General features: G+C 37.0%; 1 protein-coding gene across 2 annotated transcripts in view; it reads left to right on the top strand.

Moving 5' to 3' along the window:
• Window positions 1–25,202, top strand: part of DLG2 (discs large MAGUK scaffold protein 2) — a 730,880-nt gene that overhangs the window by 519,731 nt on the left and 185,947 nt on the right. For both annotated transcript variants that reach the window (XM_042839962.1, XM_042840043.1), the window contains one exon: window positions 9,776–9,878. In XM_042839962.1, coding sequence (XP_042695896.1) covers window positions 9,776–9,878 — 103 coding nt within the window. The remainder of the gene's footprint in view (window positions 1–9,775; window positions 9,879–25,202) is intronic.

The following is a 25,202-nucleotide window of genomic DNA, read 5'->3' on the forward strand; positions in this document are numbered from 1 at the left end:
CCTTTGGTGTACCCTTACTGTAAGCCTCACAAAGAAGGGAAACTAAAACAAGAAATTGGAAAGCCAAAACTGCTACTGCTGGATGAAATAGCTACATCCCTGAGCATTATTCATTCAGAGATTTGCCCCAGGCAGGACATCTGTCTTGTGCTTAAACAGACTAGACTTCAGGCATCATTCTGCTCTATTGCCCAGAATGTTTTGGGTTCTTGAGTGATTTAAAAAATCACCATATGACATGCAATGCATAATAATAGAAATTGGACATCCATTAAGTAGGATATTTGATGGATGTCTCACTGGAGCTCTTCTTCGGGGGGGGGGGGGGGGAGGGGGGGGGGGAAAAGTACTGAAGGGAGAGAGAGATGAAGAGATGCCCTTTTTCTAAATCACAGAATAGCCAGGATTGGAAGGGGCCCTGGATCAATGATCATGAATCTCCAGCCCCCCTGCCACATGCAGGGCCACCAACCTCCCCATTTAATACTAGACCAGGCTGTCCAACAAGCAAGCCACCATATACTAACACAAAAAGGAAAAAAAAAACACCTACAGAAAGCAAAGGCTACTTCCTTTCCATTAGTTTAAAATACATGCTTTATTTGAAACTATGGCTCATCTTCTGCTCAAAACATCTATGTCACAAGACTATAATCTGCAGAATCACAAATTATATGAATTTTTTAATTCGGGTATTTTTAATTAAAAAAATAATAATTAAACTTAACACTGAACATTCCATCTAGAGCTGAGTGTACCAGCTGGACAAGCTACCACTAAGCATTCATACATTGCCTTGTGGTCATTGGCTTGAATTCAGTATAGATTTGCTGACACAAGACAATGGCTGTCTCACAGCTCACAGGCCATATTACCATATTCTGTGGACATGGAAATACAGAAAGCCTGTCAAATCAGAGAAATCACCAGGACAGATTGCCTAAGCAGCCTTTGATATTGACTTACACTTTTTTGCCAGTACCTAAGTAATTTTTGCATATAGGTTTCAGCTGGAGTGATCATTGTTATCATCTTTGTGTCATAAAACAATTCTTAAAATGGAAAATTTTACATCATTTCAGAAACAGGAGAACTGCAATAATTAGTTCTGCTTATATCATAGTTTGATGTGAAACAAGAACATTGTAGCATTATAAGCAAGATTAATCAATGACAGTTTAGCTATATCCATATTCTGGAAGGAATCAATCCTCTTAGGACTATGTGGAAACAAAGGTATATACAGTACCTGCTACCATTAAGGGGGTTCCTGAATGACCCAGGATGAGAGCAGGAGACAAGAAAATCTGAGTGCTAAAAATGCAGTTAGGCAGGAAGAGGATTAATTTCAAAGGTTAGGAAAATGAATTGAAAGTAGCAGTCATGTGTAAAGTTAAAGCTGTAGGAGGGAGGAGGAGCAATTTGATGTTTTATCAGTTTGGACTAGGAAGATAATAGCTGTAAAGAAGAGTGAATATGTGAAGGCAGACCTTTGGTGAAGAGATGACACTATTGAGATCCATGAGTCTAGCTGGTGGCAGAAATATAAGGGTATTTGAGTGACCAAGTGGGACAATGGAAGGTAAAATAAGTAGTAATTAGGTTTAAATTTAAAATCTAAGCATACGGATTTTAGTTTAAATTAATATTCTTACTTATTAAGACTAAAGAATGTTTTGTGTATTAAATATATATATATATTTTTTAAAAATAGTTAATAAATTGTAACCAGTGCTTTTAGCTATTGTGATAATTGTGTGATCACATCAGTCCCAGCTGGTAATAGGTGGTAGCTATGTACTGAAACAAGTTTTATGTCCATTCAGGACCCAATGAGCCTGTGCGTCATTTTCCCATCCTACCATTTATTTCAAACCCAATTTAAAGAGGTTTCAAGAAATTCTGAGGTAACCGAGAGGAAATGGCTTTTAAACTATCACTGCAGTAATTGTTTTCAGTGGAAATATTTTAGTCTCACAGTTTGCCAATCTGGCATCATTCACAAAAGCAGCTCTTCTATAAGGAAAACTTCTGTACAGTTTGGGTTAAAATGTAAATCTTTGACTCAGGCTATAGGCTTAACAGTTACCATTTGGAATGATTCAGGCAGCCTGGTGAGTCATAAAGCTTGTTGGTGCCTACTGTAAACGGCAGTGTGCACAAGATACCACTTCAGTACCACTATATTTATTCCTGCTTCAAAGATGCATTGCTATGATACCACTCTCAGCTGGTTTCACTGGCAGGAAAACACATACTAAATGATATAGTTGTATCCCCACAGTATTCCTTGTTTTCCAGACAGAGAAGAATTTGCCTCTAGAATGCCAAGCTCACCAGACCATAAAGACCAACGCACTTGAGGCAAAACTCGTAATTCTAAGGTAGCAAGACAAGAAAAATTGAAAAGGTCACTGAAAGTGCTGGCCCATAAAAAGAGTGAAGGAGAACACAGTATTATACTTTCATTGGAGTTCAGTGTTACAGAACCACTGTACTAGCATGTTCAAATTATGCCATTTTCACTGGCCATTTAAAAATAAAATAATAATATTTTTTAAAAAAAAATTAAAAATGTAGGCATGGAAAAGGTTAGAAATGAGAGAAGTGAGAGAAAAGCAAAAGAAAGAGCCTGAAAATGTGCAAGAAGGAAAGCTGGGCCGTGAGAAAAGTGCTGCGTCAGCTCCCATGGCTGGAGCTGTCCGCGGTGCTGAGCGCACCATCCTGCGCTGCCCAGTGTGAGCCGCGCTTTGCTGAGGCGCATTGCTGTCCAGCAGCGGGCGGTAATGGTTCGTAGAATCACAGAATCACCGACATTGGAGACAGCCTCCGAGAGCATCCAGTCCAACCGTCCACCTACCACCTATATTTCCTCACTGAACAATGTCACCCCGTACAACATCTAAATGTTTCTTGAACAGCTTCAGAGAAGGTGATTCCACCACCTCCCTGGGCAGCCCATTTCAGTGCCTTGTCACTCTGGCAACATGCATAAATTTTTTAGAACTCCTGTCTTTTCCATTGGACTATATCAGTTGTGGAAGTGGTGTGAACCACTGTGTAGGATGATTATGCGACCTGCTTGTGAAGGAACTTCCCTAATTGTGTTCAGAACAGATAATAACTAAGCGCATTTTCCAATGTTAACTGCCTTGCTAAAATATCTTGTTTCCATCACCTAAGGAGTGGTGCTCTATACACTGTTTCCAAAGACTAAGCAGTTAGAGAATGCAGCTCAGATTTCCTTTCTTGTTAAGGAGTTGATAATACTTAAGTCCATGTGCAAAGTTAAGACAAATGATTATGGTTATTCGTATCTTGATGACCTAGCATCACAAGTGGAAATTCTGGAAGTAAGAGTTGTCCTTATTCAGTTTGCTTCTCTTTGTTTTTTCAAAAGTGAGAAGTTCTGATTTCAACAGATTTAATCACAATTTGAAAAATATCTGCTATATTGTTCTCTTGTAAAGAAGTGTCTTTCTTTGCCATTTAATTTACCCTATAAAAGCACTGTGCAATATAACTGACAGTAAAAACAAACAAACAAACAAACAAACAACAACAACAACAACAAAAATGAAACAAACTCCTTTATGTTTTCCTTACCAAAGGAGGGGTATTATTCCCTTTTCTTTTACAACTCAAAAAAAGATTCCAAGTGTTCATTTAATTACTGTATGAACATGAAATAAGATGGTTTAAGTAAACAAAATAGATATTTCACTAGTCTTCATTGTATTTGAATGACCTACATAAGAATCACGCTCTAGTTATTGTAACAGAAGACATCCGGACTGTTTCAAGTCTTTAAATGACACTGTTTAGAACTGAACCAATTTGTGTTAATATGGGATATTCAGATGCTTTTAATAGAATATAACTCTTCCAATTTTGCAGAAGTATAAGCTATTCAAAATATTAATCTTATCTTTCATTTAGATTGTGATTTGGAATTTAATGAAGTCAGCACTGTTTTAGACTGAGTCAATGAATGCTAGAAAAATTAGTATAATTCCTATGAACTATAGTTGCATAATTTTATTCAGATCAGTTTAAACCATAATCTTTCATTGCAGCACTTCTCTTCTTTTGTAAGCTTTCTAACCACTTTTTTGCTACAGCATGCAGAAGAGACAGACATCGGTACAAGCTGGAGGCTCTTCTTATTTCCATTATGTCAAAATCATTTTGGAGCTAGTCTTTGGAAATTGTGCAGTCAAAATCATTCTAGGCTAGGGCATCAAGACACGGTCAAGCTCAGAACAGCAGTATTGCTTTGCTTATTGTATAATGCTTCTTAAAGCATTGTAGCCCATAACCTTTTAATATGTATTAAAATTTCCTACTCATACTTGCAACTTTTCCTGGTATTTTGTTTCATTTACTGATTATTCTTAGCGTAAACAACAATGAATTATTTGAAAGCAGTAATTTAATGAGATTTTTTAAATTGCCATTAAATTAGGTCAGGCAAATATATCACTGTACACAGTTGTTACAATTAAGATACTGTTTCAGAGGAAAAGGCAATATAGAATATTAGTTTTAACCCTCTGAAAGCTCTTTTTCATTTTGGCCCGAGGGTAAGAATTTGATTTAAATGTGTGAGTTAATTGTGTCTTTCATGAAGAATTAATGCTCTTAAATGATTGTACTCTTTTTTTGACTAGAAGTTTGGGGACTTGATTATGTTTGCTTTTAAATATTGGGAAACAATACTTGTCAGGTCAGAAATTTAGTTAGCATCTACTCCTCTAACACTGAATTAAAGTCAGACTAGGTAATTTAAAAATCATTAAAGTTAGAACTTCAACATTTATTATTCCATAGTGAGATCTTGTGACAGGCATTGGTGAACAATACAGTACGTAAACAGTATCGTACTTGTCAATTAGGCAATAATTGTTTGATTTTATTCTGCAGTTGTGTATCTATAAGAAGGAGATCTCTATTTAGCCATCCAGCGTAGTAAGGTCATTTATTTAGGGTTTTTTATCTAGTTTGTTTATTGTCTTGATAAAAAATTGCTGAAATAGAATTGATGTGTTATCTCTGACATTCCTTTTCCACATTATTTTCATTTCAACCACTCAGACCTGAATGTCCTCCCAGACATTCATCCCAGCCCATGTCCTAATATGAAAGTGTACTTGATTTCAGAGAGTTTTAGTCATTATAATATGTAGTGTTTGCATCCTAAAAAATAATTTCTTCTAACAGGACCGAAGGGTAGAAAGAAATCAACTGCTATTTTAGTAGCTCTATTTTTTTTTTATTTTTTATTTTTTTAACAAGTTGCCCTGGGAAGCAGTAGAATCACCGTCCTTGGAGATGTTTAAGAACAGTGTAGATTTAGTACTTAGGGACATGGTTTAGTGGGCAGTACTGGTGGTAGGTGGACATTTGGACTAGAGGATCATAGAGATTGTTAATAAGCATGTACTTTCTTTTCCTTTCATACATTCTTTTATCTATAGAAAGATTATTATGATTCATTAATGATTTTTAAAGCATGATGTTCTGTTAATACAACTTTTATAGACCACCACAGTTGTTTCACGTTTTGCTTAAGAGAAATTTGCTTTCACAAGTTTACAGTCCTCAAGCTTAATCCTAAACAAACTGATTTCTAATGCTGCTAATGCTAACTAGTGACATCACATCCTTCTCCTCAGCTCAGGAGCTCAGAAATTCGGGAATGTTCCTTAATGTTTTCCTTCAGTTCATACTGCATCTTTCTCAGGAGTCTCTCGAGGACTCCAGATATTGAGGAAAAAGAAAAAAAAAAAAAAAAAAAACAACAACAACAACAAAATCACAGAGATAAAAGGCTAGCATATTATTAAAGATAACTTGGCTTCAAAATTGTCTTTTTCAGAGACACCAGCTCCAGCCTGAGGTTTTTTTATGGCATGACATAGACAAGATTCTCATCAGGCCTCTAGAGACACCAAAGCTATGACTAAAGCACTGACTAAATGAGTAACTGTAGTGCTGATGTGCCTATGCTCAGCATTAAATGTCACAGTACTATCCCTGAGTAAAGGTAGGGCACAAAACCTCTTGCTTTCACAGCAAGAGTCTAAACTGTGTCTCATTTGTGGAAGTTTGTGTTCTCTACAGAGGTTGTAGACTAACATATAACACTATGCTTGTCTTTAGGCATTGTCAGTATCATTCGTTACAACATAAATGATTTTGTGGTGCTGAAAACTCTGATTCTCTCAGTTCTTCTTTTAGAATGTATGCAATTATTTCCTCTTTTGATGTTATATCAATATTTTTGCAGGAGTCTTCTAGTTTTCCATCCACTAAACATGAGGTTCACATATACAATCCTGATGGATTATTGAACCTTTGGTTCATTTTTTGGAAAGATTCCACCAGGCATTTTCACAGCCATTGTTTTCAAACCAGAAGATGAGGACTCTCCTATTGGAGAAACTGTGGAATTTATAATCTTACATTTGCTTCATGGTCAGCATTTCTTTTCAGGGGCATAAGAGAATTACTTGTAAGTGAAGATTTTCACTTTACTGTACACATTCTTGATATAAACTGTAAAAATAATATCAATTTTGAACACTTAAATAACAAAATGTAGACATTATCAGATTATCAGCATATAGTGCTTTTAAATATGTAAGCCAAATATGCTAATATTTGGCAAATCCAGAATATTTCATAGAACTACTGAGTAATTGTCACAGCTCACCTTCAGTTGGTAGATTGTAGCAACATGGAGATCCATACATGTCTATTCTCAAAATTATTATGTTCTGTCACAGATATTTGCTTTCAATGTTTATTTAGATATGGTGGTCTTCCAGCCTATACTATTACCTTGTAGCAGCTACTCCAATGTTCCTTAAAGTTTCTTATCTCTGTGTATACTCTATCAGTCATCCACTCTCCTGTCTGCTGAAAATCCTTCCCTTCGGTACTGTGCTGCCTCCCATGCCCTTCCTGTGCTGCTCCAAAGGGTCCCCAAAGCGACAGGTGTGCGGATGAAGCAGGCATAATCAGCACAGTAGTGGCATTCATACCCTCTACTGTGAAATTCACATACAGGCACAGGAGCTCAAAAATTCATTTATTTTTCTGTGAGGCAACTTATAATTCATTTCCTCTTTCACATCATTATTGTCATTATACAATATGCACGAGGATATGAGTAAGATAAGATTTAAATAGGTTATGTTGTTTTGGTATGCTGTTTCCACATTTACTTGTCTCCCTTCTGAATCTGAGGATAAGGTAGTGTATATTCATTTTTTATAATCATAAAAGATTGCAACAGATCATGCTTCTCTAAAGTTCTACATATTCTATAGCTATGAATGACATTGGAATAATATAGGCAAATGAAATTCAAATCATTTTTTCATTATATTTTTTTTAAAGGAATGAGAAGAAATCCATTTTGCAAATATAATGGGGAAACATTAAGTGATCATCAAATTGTGAAACTTAAAAAGTATTTGGGGGAATGAAAGATTAATTGCTTAGGAAAAAAATGTGGTTTTTTTCCTTCATTATTATCAAGAAAAAAAGAAAAACTATAGAAGATTGTATTTGTTATACAAGTCTAATAAGCAAATCTTTAGGTCTTATAGAATAATGTTTTCAGAAATGTGAAAGCTCAGCTAGACAATTACATATCTGCATTTAGTCAGCAGTTCTATGGCATAATGCAGTCTTCTTGGAATCTAGTGTTTTTAGATAACTGCTATCACACATAAGATTGTCAAAGTCTAATATTTGAAATAGTTCTCACATATCAGTAAAGACTACTACAAGTTCTTGACAGAGAGAGTGGTGAGGTGCTGGAACAGCTGCACAGAGAGGTTGTGGATGCCCCGTCCCTGGAGGTGTTCAAGGCCAGATTGGATGGGACCCTGGGCAGCCTGGTCTGGTATTAAATGTGGAGGTTGGTGGCCCTGCATATGGCAGAGATTCATGGTCCTTGAGGTCCCTTCCAACCCTGGCCATTCTGTTGTTCTGTGATACTTTTTTCATGTAAATAATAATTAAATATGTGTTCAACCAAAATAAATAAATAAATAAATAAATCAGGTTCTCTGAGATTTAGTGAAAGACAGCAAGATAAAACAGGCCAGTTTGAAAACATAGTTTGAAAACATAGTTGATCAAAATAAATGAACAGCTGTAATTTGTAAACTTCTATGTAATAAGATTTATTTTTGCAACAATTAAAATGTTGTCAAAATCTAAATAAAATTAACTTCATATTTTCAGTAAATTCTTAGCCATTTTGTTTCAGTATTTCATAAAAATAACAAAAAAGGTCTCTTTGCCACAAAATCTATGACATTGCTCTCTTTTTACCCCTTTACTTCATTTTCGTTTTCTCCTTTCTTTTCTTGAGCAATTGGAAATGGATTTCTGTCCTGCTGATGTTTGTGTGCCAAATGTTTCTTGTTCTTCACTGAAATGTTATGATGTGTAAATCTTTAAAAAGTGAGGAGGAAAGTCAAATAAATAAATAAATAAATAAAGCAAATGCATTAAATAACCACAAATACCTCACTACAGCCAAACAATAACAGCCCTGTTGGAAAGCAAGATTCACATTACTGGAGCATTTAATAATCTTATACATCAAATCTGTCTCTTCTTTGGGATGCTGCTGACAAAGCATTTAACTCCACATCTACAAATCAAAAAAGTTTTAAAGCTATCCCATATTTTTGGAATGGTTTCCCTACTTTGAGAACTCTGTTAAACTTCCAGTGCTCATGCAGCACAATATAAACATTAGATAATCCTCCTCTACGAGGACAGGCTGAGAGAGCTGGGGCTGTTCAGCCTATAGAAGAGAAAGCTCCAGGGATATCTGAGTGTGGCCTTCCAGCATCTAAAGGAAGGCTGTAAGAAAGAAGGGGACAGACTGTGTAGCAGGGTTTGTTGTGGTAAAACAAGGGGAAGTGGTTTCAAAGTAAGAGAGGGGAAATTTAAATTGGATGTAAGGAAGAAGTTTTTTACAGTGAGGGTGGTGAGGCACTCAGGTTTCCCTGAGAGATGGTGGATGCCCCATCCCTGGAGATATTCAGTGTGTGAAGTTGGACTGGGGTCTGAGCAGCTGATGGAGCTGTAGGTGCCCCTGCTCATTGCAGGGGAGTTGGAATAGATGACTTTTTAGGGCCCCTTCCAGTTCAATTGATTCTATGAAATAAGAGAGGCTCCATGAAAATACCTACTGATGTCAGGTTGGAAGAGGTAGCAAAGCTCTCCCTGCTCACAGCTCCATGCAAGATAGGGCTATATTTCTAGGCAACAGGAGAAAAAAAAGGTTGCTCAAATTTCAGTTCTCTAAGTTCTCTGATCAGTGTTTTTTTGGTTAGACTTGCTTCATGTATTTCCAGGTTTCCCTGAAGCTACAGAATGGGCTTTCAAGGTCTGGCTGAAGGAGCAGTTTCTTTGCCTCCAATGTTCTCCAACACTGTAATTTACTGTAAACCTTATATTTAAAAAAAAATTCATTAGGAGGCCACCAAAAATAAACTCAATAGAGGAGAAAACCCCAAAAGAGGTGATCAGATAATAGGAATGACAGAGGAATTATAGAAATAGGGACACCAGTGTGTGCCATATTAGTGCAGATCCTCATGTGCAGTCATAGTATCCTCTCTGCATTTCTGAGTTTGTACCTTCACTTTTGCATCTGAGCAAGCATCAGGTGTTTAAATAAAAACCTTGGTCTTTCTGTCTAGTGTCTAACTACTCAGATCTGTTGTTTGCATTCCTTCTGTAGGTGAATGGCATCGATCTTCGAGGTGCTACCCACGAGCAGGCTGCAGCTGCACTCAAGGGAGCAGGGCAGACGGTAACAATCATAGCACAATACCAGCCGGAGGGTAAGCAAAATAATAAACTTAGAGACATATGGTAAAAGATAAGTGCATAAATTAACCCATTCAAAAGGATGAGGCTGGTGTAGATAGTGCTTTTCCCAGCTATCAGAAATCATCTGGACTGAAAATTCAAGTGGCAATTCTAGTCGTAAGAAGTTACTCTATTTTTCTCACAGACTTTGCTTTTAATAACATTGTATGCAACTATAAGAACGATCTTTAAATGTGCATGTAGTAAGTATTCAACACTTAGCTATCAGTTTATTTTTGTTACTGCTTGTTCTACATTCTTGTCTATTTTCTTTCTGGAGACAGATAGTGCAAAAGCTAAGCATGAGCACAAATGCCAGGAAGATCTGAGTCTGCTTCAGACAGCCGGGTTGGAATTAAGCAAAGATTAACTGTTCCTACCAATTGCATAGAGTCTCTCTACTACGTGACTGTGTCCTTCTGCTTCCAGGAAAATTAGTCCAGATAATAAGTATTCATGAGAGAAAATCACTGCTTTTTAAATAAAAGCATCAATAAGGAAGTTAGCAAAATATAAGAGAATTGAGTGTGTGATTTACCTCATCCAGATTTTGATGTAAAAAATTTAGCTTTCTAGCATTTAACCTAGTTTCAGTGGGTTTGATCAATTTTGTGAGTCCAGAGTTAAGTGAGAGAACTCTCTACCTTTGTCCATGAGCTTTCCTGATTCAACTATTCAGGACTGTGGAGGATTTCATGAAAGGACTATTACTTTCTGATAGGAGCAAAATACAGTTTTTCTCTACATTGGCTGTCACTGTGAAACATTGCTTGGCTGAATTTTACACGTACAGGTGTCTGTGAAGACATGCTGGTACCACTTTATCAGTTTTCAGTAGATAGTTCTAGCTAAGTTTAGAAGTCCCATTACAGCCTGCAAACACAAGTGGTTAATTCTGCCTAATTGCACCGTGCCTAGGGAACATTAAGGTCTCAGGTGAAGCAGTACAGTTCTAATAGCAGGTTCGGCTTGGCAGATTTTTCAGAGGCAAAGGGGAGATGAATTACTACTGCCAGAGTTTATGCAACATGATACCTTCTTCTGTTTCTCTGAGTCCCAGTAATAGCAGACAAAAACAGCTGGTATTTCTCAAACTTGCAATTGTGCTGGAGATCTGGTATCATGCATCAGTTTATGGCTTATCTGCACTTGAGTCACCAAGCAGAATAAATTAGGCCATACTAAGAAATGTGCAGAGAGAGCAAATGGAATCTCAAATATGTATCCTTAGTTAAATAAACAGAATGTATTTGTATATAAATGCATAAGCAATAATCTGAGCTATTTTAGAGAAAATGCATTGAAAAGCAATTCCATGACAGATAGCTATCCACACAGGTTCTGAATACAGCCATGTTCCCATTAGCTGTGGCAGTCATGTTTGCTGTCTAGTGATATTAAACTGCAATTATCACCATGGTGTCAGACTGCTTGTAGCAATCACTGGCATTTCAGAGTTGTTCTAAGCTACTGTTAATACACAAAGCATGCATTACTTGTCAGATTTTTCCTATTATATATGAATTTCTAGTTGACGTGCTGCTCCTCTATATTCTACCAGATCTGTACTATGTCAAATTCAGTTTTAGTGAACATGCAATTCAAATGACAGTGACGACACACACCAAGTATTATATTACATATTCATTCATTTTTTTCCTATAAAGCTACTCCATTCCCCAAAACCCCTGTTGAGGGCAGACTAGTCCCAACCACATGAGCTGTCAGCAAACCACAGCCAGTTTTTGATTGACCCAAAACACTGAAGATACACTGAAGAGAACTGGAAGAACAGGGACCAAAGTCAGCCTTTTTGTAGGAAATGATTGATTTTTATCAGGTAAACTGTCGGTAACCGTCCAGCTTATTGTATTGACTGCTGACGTACTGCATTTTAATTTAGCTGTGCAGATAAAGACATGAGATGAAGTTTTTCTCTCTTAAGAAAATCCCTAGCAGCAAAGGAACACGAAACATTTTACAGTGCTGTTTAAGTAGCCTACACAGAAAATTACTTACCGTTTTACAGATCATACAGAGAGGCAGGCATTTTATATCAGCATAAATATTTGTTTTATTTCAAAGACCTGGCACAGTTTATTTCTCCTTTCTATGTAATTTACACTATTTGTACTATTCACTCTACCTTTCTTGAAGCATTTATTGAAACAGACTTAAAAGACCTTAAAACTGTACAGTTGTGCTTCTTTCAGGGGCTCCTCATTTTAAAATGTTTTCAAAACTGGCAAAGCGCCGAAGTAGTTTGATTTTTCCATTTCCATGTGGGAAGTGCTGAGTTGTTTTCACTATGGCTTTGTTTTTTTTTTTTGGAGAGCAAGGAATAGCAATATTAAATTAAAAAAATTTTTTTTTTTTTTTTTTTTCTGGCTTATTAAGGCTTTAGATCTTGTTGCAAATGAAAGCAATTGGTGAAATCTTTAGCTATTGATATTTCAGGTACTAAGTGGTAATGATTTAAGTAGCAGGCAATAATATAATACACCTGATGATTAGGAATTAAATGGAAAAGCTTACATTACAATAATGTAGTTTTCCTGCTGTTAAGAAAAGCCTACAGCATATTTATCTTGGCAATATTACAAAGCATCCACAACAAAATGATTTTCTTAGCTGTGGGAAGAAGATGAGGATAATACTGTAGAAATACATTTCAACGTTTGCATTTTCCTTTCCTTGTTTCAAACAGTCAAATGTTTATCTAAGCCTCAAAAGAACTTCCTTCACAGTTATGTGTATACATTTGACAGCCAATCTCATGAGAACTGCAAGTCCTGCAACAATCCAGTGCTTGCCATGAAAACTCAAGTAGCTCTTCCTCTTGATATTGAGGCACCTGGGTTTCTTGTTCTATCTGGAATAAACTAATGCAGAGACTAACACATAAAATGTAATATGGTTGTTGTTTATCTGAAACGTGCTGCGTGTTCCTCAGATAAAAGTGCTTGGAAGTAAGAGAAAGTTCTGTAAAAATGTACATACATAGTAAACAAAGGGATATGCAAGCAGTGATTTGCATGACAAGGAGATGAATGGAACTGCTGGGGTTATCATAAAGAACTGAGAACTTCTCATCAGTTCCTCTGCTCCTTAATTCCTGTTCTCTTCATGTACGTTCACTGTCTGTATTTCCCTCGTCTCTCCAAAAAAACAGAAGAGACAAAAGAGAAAGTCCAAACAAATGCAAATTATATGAAATTGTTTACGGCAAGTTTATTAGAAGCAAGATTAAAAAATCAGAGCTCAGCAGTGAGAGTACATGGTTATAGCTGTAGGAACAATGGCCAGAAAGTGGGGCTTTTGAGTCACTTCTTACTTGTATTTTAAAAACTGAAAATAATACATGTACTGTTATCATGTATGGAGTAAATGGTGGTCTACTAACACTGAGCATCCTAACTGCTAATTATTATTGCGAGTGTAGTTCATAGGGTGGTTTATGTGTGTATTCGAAATAAGCACACAGTCCTGCAGGCTTCAAAAGATGGCTTCTTCATATTCATGTGCAGCTCATGCGTTCTGCACGTGTCTGAAATGAAATTAAAGAGAATTCAAGGACCAAAGCCTAACATGAAAAAAAAAAATTATAAAAGGAACCTGTCCCTCCAAATTAACTTAGCTCTCCGATTTTTAATTTTCTTGGAAGCAGTTTCGCTCTTCTCCCTGCTTTGTGACTCGTCATCACAGGGCAGAGCAGTGCTCTCTATATTAATCAAATAATTAGAAATTAAAATGGGAACATATACCATAAAGGGAAGCACTTTTTATATTTCCACATTTTTACACAAGACATATTTTGATTTTAGGCAAGAGTGGCAGATTACAGCCCAGTATAGATGGAGTCAAGAAAAAATGCATTTTATCAGTGAAACTAAAATACTAAAGATGAACTAAAGGATGAATTTAAGGTAAAATAGAGATGAATTGTCCTGTAAGACACAGTTTGAGAGTTGGGCAGAGTACTGAACTCTCCCTGAACCTGCTATAAAGCTTTAGTGCACATCTTTGCCTCAAATATGCACATTTCTTCCTGTTTCCTCATTCTTTCCCATTAGAGCACTGTAAAAGGGATAGAGTTCAGCCTAAGACTTTTGCTAAATACTTGGTGTCATTGGTCTGCAAGCTGCCTTGTGATACATTGCAGTCTCACTGCAGCTATTCCTTCACAGCCCTCCCTGGAAAGCTGGTAAACCAGTCAGAAGTTCCAGGTGATCTCAATCTTTCAAGCAAGCCAATGAACTTACCTTCTTAACAGCGTGCATATAGGGAAAACATTCATCAGTTAAACCTTAATTAGACCAACTGACAATGAAGAAGTTAAAGAGTAGTTACAATTAGTGAATTTCTGCTTTATCACCTTTTGAGTGAGCTGTTGGTTGCTTGCTCAGTGTCACTGAGATTTGGTTGGGAAGCCAGTAACAGAGAGACGCTGTGATGGGCTGTGTCTGTCTCTGCAGACATGAGCTGTGGAAATCACTGGAGAGCTGTATTTAGAGTTATAAGCATCCTATGGCTGCAGTGGTAATAAACTCACCTTTCTGTTCTTTTGTTCCTAAGCCTTTGAGGCACGCACAGTGTGTTGTAGCTTCAATAAGCTGCAATGGCTTTTAGAAAGTGTGCTCCTTGCCTTATGCCTTCCTCAGAACTACTGATGCATGAAGCCTGTTCTTTTTAAAATCTGAGAGTAAAAATCCAGAGTTCACTCCTGCAGATCTCTTTCTGAGCACTTGGGGATGATTTTTATCTCCTACCTCCATTTCATTCTCTTTTCCTGCCTGAAAAATATAAGTGTTTATCTCCTGCTTTGTTAAAGCTGTCACACATAGTTTTGTTTCAGGTGCTGCAGAAATAAGGTAGTTACAAAATATGTGGGAAGAATAAATATTTGTATTTATTTGCTTCCTATAGATTTCCTCTCTACTTTGAAATGTGAACACTCATATTAAAGGCCCCTTTACTTGGCTGTTGAAAACTAATATGTGGATAAAACTGCATTACAGCAGTTGGCTTTCATCTAGAATCCCTGTATCTAATTACCAAAGAATGCAGGACATTAAGATTATATTTCATGCACACATACTAAAAAATATAATATACAAATGTACAGGAAGCTGGACATTAGGGCTGTATATACAGGACACGTTGCAATTCTTGTCTGAGAGGTTAGGTTTTTTTTCAGTTGGTTGGTTGGTTTTTAACTTAATAGCATCAGAGATGTCAGTTGCACTCTGGAGTTGTATTTTCAGATCCTAACTTATTGATAATAGTTGACACTGGACCAGAAACAGCTTCGTTGGAGGTTGCACTCTCATTCAGGCAGCAGTGTCAGGGCTCCTTTTTACAGTGGTGTCTCAAACTCTCCAGCTTTCCCTATTAACTGATATGGGTTTGTTTCTTAACCAAATTACAGAACTGTAGGCTCTTTTCTCCAGCTGTTAAATGTCAACCCTCTGCTTCCTGACTATCCATGAAATGCCCAGTGATGAGAGCCTAGCCAGCCTGCAGAAGATGCCAGAAAATTAGTTTTCCTAATAGTTTTTAACACATCGTTCTTTGAAAGGAGTGCAGAAGTTCTCTGAGCAACAAGCTGCTTCTTTGAACCAGAGGTTTCTACATAATTTAAGGTATTTTGCAGTATCGTGCGGCTGCAACACAGAACTTCAGATAATATATCAGATGAGAGGAAATGTTATTTGTAATCTCCAAACTACAATTGGCACTTACACTAATCCTTCAGTGCTTGAGGTTACGTCAGTAGTTAATGGGCACAGTTGGATGCTGTGATTAGTGTTTGCTGCTTTTGTTACTTCTGATGTTGTAAATGCAGCTGTGGTAAATGGCCATGTAAGATAGGTAGACTAGATACAGATTTTGCATCTAATACCATATGTTACTGAGAATATACTCAGCGAATCGTGAGGCCCTGGCACAGGCTCACAAAAAAGAAAAGCTGTGGATGCTCCATCCCTGGAGGTGCTCAGGACCAGGTTGGATGGGGCCAAGGCAACCAGCCCAGAGCAGGAGGTTGGAACTGGGTGGTCTTCAAAGTCCCTTCCAACCCAATGCGTTCTGTGGTTCCATGTGGTTAGCTGTAGTCGCTGTGTGACTCTGCCTGCGAGTGCTGAAGAGAGCAAGGTGGTTCTAGGGTTCCTCAGAGGCTCTTTTAAAATCACGTCTTTGTAGGATGCTCCTGAGACACGTGAAACTTCGTATTTTAATTCCTCTGCAAACTAAAAATCACATTCTCAGCGCCGTAATGGAGTGTGCCTCATCCAGCATTGAATGACATGCTTTTTAAAAATCTATTTTTTCATCACTTTTTGCTTTGAGTACAATAACCAACACTTACTGTGTCAGAAAAAAGTTATGGATTAAATTTATTTTCATAATGTTTTCCTGCAGATCCGTTAATACTGATGATATTACTTGAAGCTTTAAGCTTTTGTCATCTGAATGCTATGATTTGGGGTATGTGGGAAATGTGACCATAACAGTCTGCTAGATTGCAATTGCTGCTCCCATATAGGCTCCTAGGCTTGCTCCATGCCCATCTTCATAAATGTTTCATTTTAAGTACTTATTTCATAATTTAGTCACATTTAGCTTGTTTCTATCAAGAAGCTTTACATTTCCTTAAATAGTATATTCTTTAAAGTTGTCTGTGTCAGCACTAAGAAGTAGTGCATGGAAAATGAGATTTCCCTTCAAACTTGTCTTTTCTTGTTTTCATTTCACATGTGAAAGCTTGAAGTCATGATGACTTGTTTCCTGTATTTCCATTTGAACTTCACTTAGTGCAGTCTACTTAGTTTCTCATTGTTCATATGTAGCTTTATCTGCTTAATTTTATACAGAAAAACACTCTATCTGTTAAAACCTCATAGTGGAGATTATAAATTGTTTTCTGTTAGCAATTGATGAATCTCAGTAATATCCTCTTCTTACTGTTTTAATGAGATAACCATAAAGTCACAAGTTAGTTTCATTCAGAACACAAATAGCGTCCATTTATTTTGTAACAGCTGTTATGTTTGCAGCTGCTAATTTTACTCTGAAGTACGGATTGTAGTTTCTTCTAATTTCTTTCCCTTTTTTTAGAGTTCACTGGGCTGGAATTCTTATTTTTGACCTTACACTGAAAACAAGAACTTGCATCTCTCGTTCATTGCTATATACTGGCTTTGGAATAATTCTTTGTTCTCCCATTCCCTTTCTTCTTCTAGTGCCTAACTGCTTTTCATTTAGAACAAATGTATTCCATCTAAAAAAGCATATGTTTTGTGTCTTCTTTCTTTTCTACTTTTTAAGCAGTAAATTCTATCAATACTTTTGCTATGTTGGATCTTTCACAGTAACATCCTTTCACACTGTATGTATTTCAGGGGCTCATATTTCTTTCCAACTTTATACTCTAATAGTATTGCCTTCTTTCTCTGACTGATTTTTGGATTTTGCAAATACATGGTTGAGCTTGATGCTTTGCTTTTTTGTTACCTTCGGCATCACTTGTTTATTGTCTTTAATTGTGTAATTCTGTACAGTCATTTGTCAAAATGCTGATCAAACAAAACAGTTTGGTTTCAAATTAAGAGCATGTTATTCTGAGGTTTTCTGGAGGACTGCTCTTGAATTTGTTAAAAAGTAAAAAGCAAAACAACAACAACAAAATGTATGGCTTTCAAATCTCTACTGTAAACTTCAGGGTATGTGTACTGCAGTTTTTACTTACAAACAAATGGAAGATAGAATATCTGGCTTCCTTTTCTCTGCTTGTGAAACATCAGAAAGGGCAAAACTAGGAGGGAATTGAGCTCTCTGATAATAAAGGTGGAAGGTTTCCCAAAGCATCTAGGAATTGCAGTGTACTTCTGGAGGTCTCTCATGCTGAGAAAAGCTTGCAAATCTGATACCATGAATGCTGTTATAGTAACATCATTAAATAGTGCAGAATGTGAAAGCATATAGGATATTTTCTAAGCCCAGTGCAATGCAGACCTTCAGGACAAAGCTCGTAGTGAGGTCACTGCAGGTGCAAGGGACAGCCTTCCACAGATTAGCAGAATGGTTGGGGTGGGAAAGGACTTCTGGGTCCATCTGGCCCCACTCCTGCCCTAGCAGGGTACCCAGGGCCATGTCCAGGTGCCCTTTGGAGATCTTCAAAAAGGAGAGCACAGCTACTCTGGGCTGTGCTCAGTCAACCACACAATACTTTTTTTAAAAGTATATCATTCCTGAAACATTTAGGGATTTCCTTTCTGGTGATATTATGGAGCTATGCAAATCTAAATTAAAGGGCAGGGGGTTTTTTGTTCTGATTTTGTTTTTGTTTTGTTTTTCAATTAAATGGGACCATTGCCTAGGCTGGTTTCCTAAGGACTGTCTGTAGGCAATAAAGGCATACATGTTTCTGAGGTCATACAGACTTTTAGGATGAGATTTGTCTCTTCTCCAGATATACAGTGAACCTAAGTTAGACTTGATGAAGAAAGCTACAGCCAGGTTGGATGGGGCCCTGGGCAGCCTGATCTAGCAGTCAGCAGCCCTGCCCATGTCAGGGTGTTGGAACTGGATGATCTTTGAGGTCCATTCCAACCCAAGCCCATCTATGAGTTAAATTTTTCTGACATCCCTGGGAAGTGGCTCCTGGAAAAGTGTTATGCAAAGCTGGAGTTGCTTCCCCAGCTCACCAGCTGAACTGCTAATGGAGCCAGAAATAAATTCTTAGAGCACTGTGCCCTTTGTTTTGGTCACTAGACAACACTTTCTCTCAGGAATCATTTTTGAGGCAAATTAGTGCAATCATTTTGATGGAGGGAGAAAAAATGGTAAAATTACTGACAACTTAAAATGGGGATTCTGGTGTAAAATTAACAGAAGTGAGATTTTCAAGGTAGATAGCAGATTTAAAGGTAATATGTTTACTTTTATTTTGACTTTTAGGTAAATCAGTTGATTTGTTGTTTCTGCCTCTGGGTGACAACGATGGCAGAATGTGAGAAATAAATAACAAAGCAGAATTTATTTAAGCAGGAGGAAAGGGTTACATAGAAGATCTCTCAGTGCTGCCCCCACAGGCGCCGCATTTTTAATTCCTTCATTGACAGCAGTAAACAAGACCAGTAAACACCCTGCTGTGTGTGCATTCCTGCCTCTCATCTCTGTTTACTGAGAGTGATACCATGAGAGATACCTAATGAAAGTACAGACACTGATTGTGGGTGCGCTGAATGGATAGGTAATTGTTATGAAGCACAGAAATGCCAATGAGTAGCATTTTGCTCACTTGAGCATGCACAAACATATGGGCCCACCAGGTATTAGAGCCTGGAATTTGGGGTTACCAGGGCCAGATTTTAAGAGATGCATTGGATGCCTTCAGTGGATTCATTCCCAGCTGTCATATGCCACACGTTCTTACACTGTGTCTGTGGAGGATAAGCAAGAAGCTATACAGTATCTGGTCACAAACTAAAGCTGTGCTTGAGATGAAATGATTTATTGCGTCTGGAAATCTTTACTACCTGAGCCACCTCCACAATAAATACTCCTTCTTCTATGATTTTGATCTATGTCATTCTTTCTCACAGTATTTTCTTTGACGAGGCTGCTAACCTGGCAGCTGACAAGAGAAATAAGAAGCAGATGTAGACTGCATTGTCAATCTTCAGTACTTTCTTAACTGAAGAGCCATTGAAAAAATTTTGTCTGTCATGTCAACTTCAAAAAAAAAAACTGTATAATATATATTTTGAGTAAGAAAAACTTGTGTAATCAATGCAGTGAAGATGCATAGAATCCTTAATTTTATCCTCCCTCACTCCTATGGGCTACCATTCACTAATTTAGATGCTTACATAAAAGCAGAATTAAATGCAATATTCAAATATACATACAAGTATATATAAAAATCAGAATTCAATACGAATAAGCCTTTAAAGATACAACATCATTTATCTATGAACAAAATATATAATATATATAATTTGACTTGAAAATCCATTTTCTTTTAAAAGTATTAGTACCTATTCAACATAACTACTTTTTTTATTCCCCTTGTTTCATGGTGGAAGATGGTTTCTGAGATATTACAGTTAATATTTCCAAAGAAAAGTTTTCAGAGTTAAACTCCAAAATAGAAGTATCCTGATCTGCTGTACTGCTGAATTATGTGAATGATCACTTCTTGTAGAAATTTAGATTAATCGTATTACGTAGGTTGTGTGGACTTCAAAAGTAATTTCTGATGACTTTCTAAAACAAACCTTCCAGAACAAGCAATTGGTGCCAGATTTCTAATTCTGTAGATTACAGAGGAAAATTGTGAGACTAACCAAAGTAGTAATAATTATTTCTACCACTTCCAGAATATTGCATATTTGGATTAAAATATGCAGATCAGCTCAGAATTGTGTGAGAAATTCAGACTTGGCCAACTTGGAAGAAGATTTGTAAACGCTGAATTTAATTGCTGCTTCATGCAGCAACAAGTAAGCAAAGAAATGTGTAACACTGTGTTAAGAGTCAAGTGAGTTATTTCACCTTGCATGTAACGTGTATGTCTTAGAGAGAATCAACAAAGGCTTTTCTGATCTTATTTTTCTTTTCACTAAATCTGGATACTTATATTTGTCTAAATCGGACTCCCAAAAGTGATATTGTCAAACTCATGAGCTGCTTTTGCAAATATAACTACTCAGCACTTGTAATATCTTTATGTGATAATAAATCATGTGTGCAGATCAGGACAGGGCTTGCTTTGCAGATGGTGGTGTCCATCCCCACCAGACCTTTATGAAACTTGCTAAATTTTTGTCATTCTGATAATGGTGACAGACAACAAGCTTGCTTGTTTTTTTTCCTCCATTAGCTTTCAATGTTGTTTTTTTGTTGTTTTTTACACCTTCGTTATGTTATATGTGTGCTTTTGTGTGCAAAGTTTTCCCTGTAACTTAGATAGTCTAGCTTGTTGTGTTCCAAGAGTAGTGTAGCCTTAGTTTTTCCTGGAGTAATATGCTCAGCATCTCTGCTAGATGCTCTGAAGTTTGCATCTGTCTTTGAAATCCAGCCCCTTTGTAGAGGAAAACAACTTAGTGTTAGATATCCTCTTGGGATGCTAGCAATCCTTCCCATCAGCTTGAGCCTATCTCAATTCTTACTTCCAGAAGAAAGTTCTCATTCTTACTGTTCTTGGGTTAGAGTCAGCAAAAAATGTAAAGTTATATAGTCTGTGTTTACAAAAAATCAAAATCAAATTGTAATGAACAGATGATGGCACTGGGAATGAGAACAGGTGGATTCTGATGGTCTCTGGGCACTAACTCTGGACTTCATCTCACATAGATCTCTTTCAATTATTTTGTTGACCAGTTCAGCCACCGTTAATGATCAGAAAAGCGTGTTGTGGGATTAGCCAGTTACTGTGCTGTAAAAGTATAGAGAGAGGTGTGCCAATTATTGCACAGAAACCTTGAGGAGTTTCAGTGTTAGCAATCAACCTGCACTAGAATAAAGAATTTGTAAATTAATGTCATTAGTCATCAAGTTTACATGATAATAACAAATATATAAAAAGCTAAATAGGGAAAGACCTGCAGTGTGATGGGGAGAACTGCTGCAAAGAAAAATGCTGAGGATTGTGAGGTTGCCAGCTGCTTTGTTCTGTCTTGTTTGTGCATTCCCCATAAGGACTTTGTTTCAGCCAAATTACATAAAATTGCATCAACTGCATTACAAGTAATTATATGGATTGACTTTACAGTACTTAGAATGAGCAAAGAGAAACTGGGTAGGTAGAGTGCTGTAGTTGGAGCTTTACCTCCAGCTGTTTTCAAACCAGTTAGATGTAAGCAATTAGAATTTTTTTGAGCTCTTTCTTAATGTAAATGCATGGAATTTACTAAATGGACTTCCACGCAAATCCAGTTGCTTTCCATGGAAGTTTTCATCACCCAAATGAAATACCTTACTTTACAATTGTAGGAATTCAGAAGTAATCCAAATAATTTTCACTGAAAAGTGCTTTTGTGGTGTCTCTTGATTAGTACTGTTTGGGTGCCTCATTGGAACACATTCTGTTCCTGAGATGGTTGTCCCTTCTTTCAGGATGTCCCATAAACATCCTCATAAGACGTTTCATTCCCTGGCCTTGAGTAGAATTGTAGGAGCACAGCATGACTGTTTTCCAAATGAGAATATTTTGGAATGAGGGCAAAAATCTAAACATTTTAGGAGGAAGAGGATCCCTTCCATGTAAACAAGAGGAAATAAAGCTAGTGACTTCCCTGATATTACTAAGTCCTTATAGTAATGAAAGCTGCTTCTAGAACTTTTCTTTACTGAATGTCATACAATATTCACTTTCTAAGATGCTATGCTAATAGCCCAGATCCAGATTGTTTAAATCAAATATGCATACTAGTATTATGTGTGATACTATCTCTTCAAAGATACCAGGATAGCCAATAGGAAAAGTGAGACATGGAAAGCTTTGAGTTGTCTAAGCATGAGTGTGAAGGCAGTAACAGAATGGTTGATATTTCTCTCCTGTGTGAATACAGGTCCAGATGTAATACTGTTTTGTGTGTTGAGTCTTGTGGTAATACAGAAGAAGTAATAAGAAAAATCTACCAGAAAAGTCAATATTTACCACTGGTGTAATTGCCCTGGCTCTTACAAGAGAGTTTCAACTACTGTGGGGAAAAAAAAAAAAAAAGGAGTTCTGTATTGTCTCTTAGACAGATTCCTACTATAGTCTACCATAAATCCCTGGTCTTTTCCTTAGGAAAAGATTTCTGCCTTTGAAATCTCTAAGTTTGTTTCTAGCTTAGCCAAGAGTGACTGAAACATCAAAGCAGAGAAACATGTACTCCTACCACATCCATGGGAGGGTATATTGTCTCTTTTAGCACTTCTAGATCTGGGGAGCAAAGAGGTGAGATAGGTTGTTGATACAAGGATCATAACAGTGAACACCGTTGGTCCTTCGCAGTCACAAGTGGTACCTGAAGATGTCCTAGTATGTTTCAAAAAAACAGACATTAATTCTAATGCAACTGAAAACTGACTGCTGATTGCTGTTCACACGTATACTGCATTCTTTCCTAAGTTCTCTACATTGTTTCTAACTGACAATTCAGTCATATTTAAATTGCTTGCATCAGTATTGTAAATAAAAAGGCAATTACGAGCAATCTGCTTTCTAGCACAGTAAGTGATTTATTGCTGCAGTAGGCAATGTATTTAAGCCCTGTTTGTGAAATTAAAAATATAATGGCTGGAAAACCTAGCATGAGCTCAAAAGAAGCTATAAAACTTCCAAATAATTAATGGGTAGCATCAAGGAAGTGGTGGTTAATGTTTTAAAAAAATAGAGTTGGTAAATCTATTCAGAAGTAAAAAAAAAAAAAAAAAAAGATTTAGTTTGTTTAATATTCTGGATTCCAAAGTATGCATAGGAAAGAATACAGTGTTCAGTATTCTGTACCTGTTTCCAGAGAAAATAATAGAAGAACCACTCGCAAATCTAGTCATAGCTAAACATTCACACAAACAACACATTTTTCATTATGCTTTGTAAACAAGATGGAGTTAAAACATGGAAAGAGGAGGCTGCAGGTTAGGGCAATAGATAATGGTGGTAAGGTAATCCCTCTGCCTCTTTGATTTGTGTCAGAGCTTTGGAAAACCAAGTTGAATGGGGCCCTGGGCAGCCTGATCTAGGGGGTGGCAATCCTGTCCATGGAAGGGGGGTTGGAACTGGATAATCTTTAAGGACTCTTGTGCCAAACCCAACAAGGGATCAGGGTGTTCCTCACCTCTCTGAGATTCTCCCTTTCATCTCCATCCCAACTCTGCCCCTTTTCTCTGTCCCTTTTGTTTTCTTTCCAGAAGTCGCCCAGCCTTTTATTCCTGGGGTGGAGAAGATCCCTTTTACCTTCATTTCAAAAGAGTCTTGATCTGGCTTTGTTTGTTTATAAGGCACTGGTTCCCAGTCTTGCAAAATAGTTATCGGAAAGAAGAGTTCTGTGAGGATTTTATTTCCAAGCCCAAAGAAGTGCTTTCTCATATTTTCCTTGTTTCCCCACAGATTTTCACTCTCAGTTCATGGTCTGTTGTGGCAATGACAGCAGAAGAGGGCTTCTTGACCTCGAGGTTAAAGCATAAGATTGACAACCAGGCATCGTGGGTTCTTCTTAACTCCACCATTTACATTTGCATTGCTTATCAATTATTATTTTTTTTGTGTATTTTTTTTTCTAGGTTCTACTGGTATGGTATTATAGATTACTTTGGTCCTTTATATGGTGTTGTTTGTAAAATGAGGTGTGCTGTAGCAAGGAGTAATGGAGCATGACAATAAGAATGTTGTGAAATTCCATGAGAGCTGTGTTCAGCACTTCCCATTTACCAAAGCATCCCTGCTGAGTTTGCTGGGTCTTGAAGCCAGGGAGAGTTTTAATGAGTAATGTGTGAAAACAGGCTCTTTGACTATGGCTTAATTTTTAGGTAAATTTTGTGACTTCAGTGGAAGCTGTGCATGTCCAACAATTGCCATGTCAGTCCATTTTCATTTGTAAGGCACTTTGAGATCTGCTGGGGAACCAGACTATTCTACAAGCTTTAGTATACACTGCTGTGAGTGAGCTGATTCTGTGTTTGCGTATAACTAATGACTGTGAGCAGCATGGTTAGCAATGTATTTTTGGAACAGAGATCCTGCGCGAAGTATAATTTACCATTTTAAAATTTTCAATTATTTTCATGCATTTAGTTACTTATGTGGAATTTTCGAGAAGCTCTCTATGACTTCAGGAAGATACAGGAGCCTTAAGTCTTTTTACTTGATTTGACTTGGGGTCCTGAGTCCTTTAATTTACACGATAGTATAGTCCATGTGCTTTCCAGGTAAAAGTGAGTGAAGCTTGGAAGTATAATTAACGGTTCTATAGTGAGCTGAGTTTTAATGCTAAAAACAGGGATTTCACTTTGTATGTCAAGACTGGAATGTATTATTCAAAGTGACATAACTTACTCTATAAATCTTCTTAATAATTTATAGGTAAACAAACTTATAAAACAACTTTATTAACAGGCCTCTTAAATTATTCAATACTTGAAGTCAGATTTTTGGAGTGCCTTCTTTAATAGAGGTTGCTATATAATATTTTTCTTCAAAGAGTTCCACAAATAATTTTCCTTTTTAGAAACTGGATGCAATGTTTTCAATATGCCAAAGGCATGTTTCCTCTTTTTCCATAGCAGCCATCAACTCTCACTGT

The sequence above is a fragment of the Centrocercus urophasianus genome, unplaced genomic scaffold (genome assembly GCF_019232065.1).
Source record: "Centrocercus urophasianus isolate 14NV4802_14NV808 unplaced genomic scaffold, USGS_Curo_1.0 seq_1, whole genome shotgun sequence".
Classification (NCBI taxonomy): domain Eukaryota; kingdom Metazoa; phylum Chordata; class Aves; order Galliformes; family Phasianidae; genus Centrocercus; species Centrocercus urophasianus.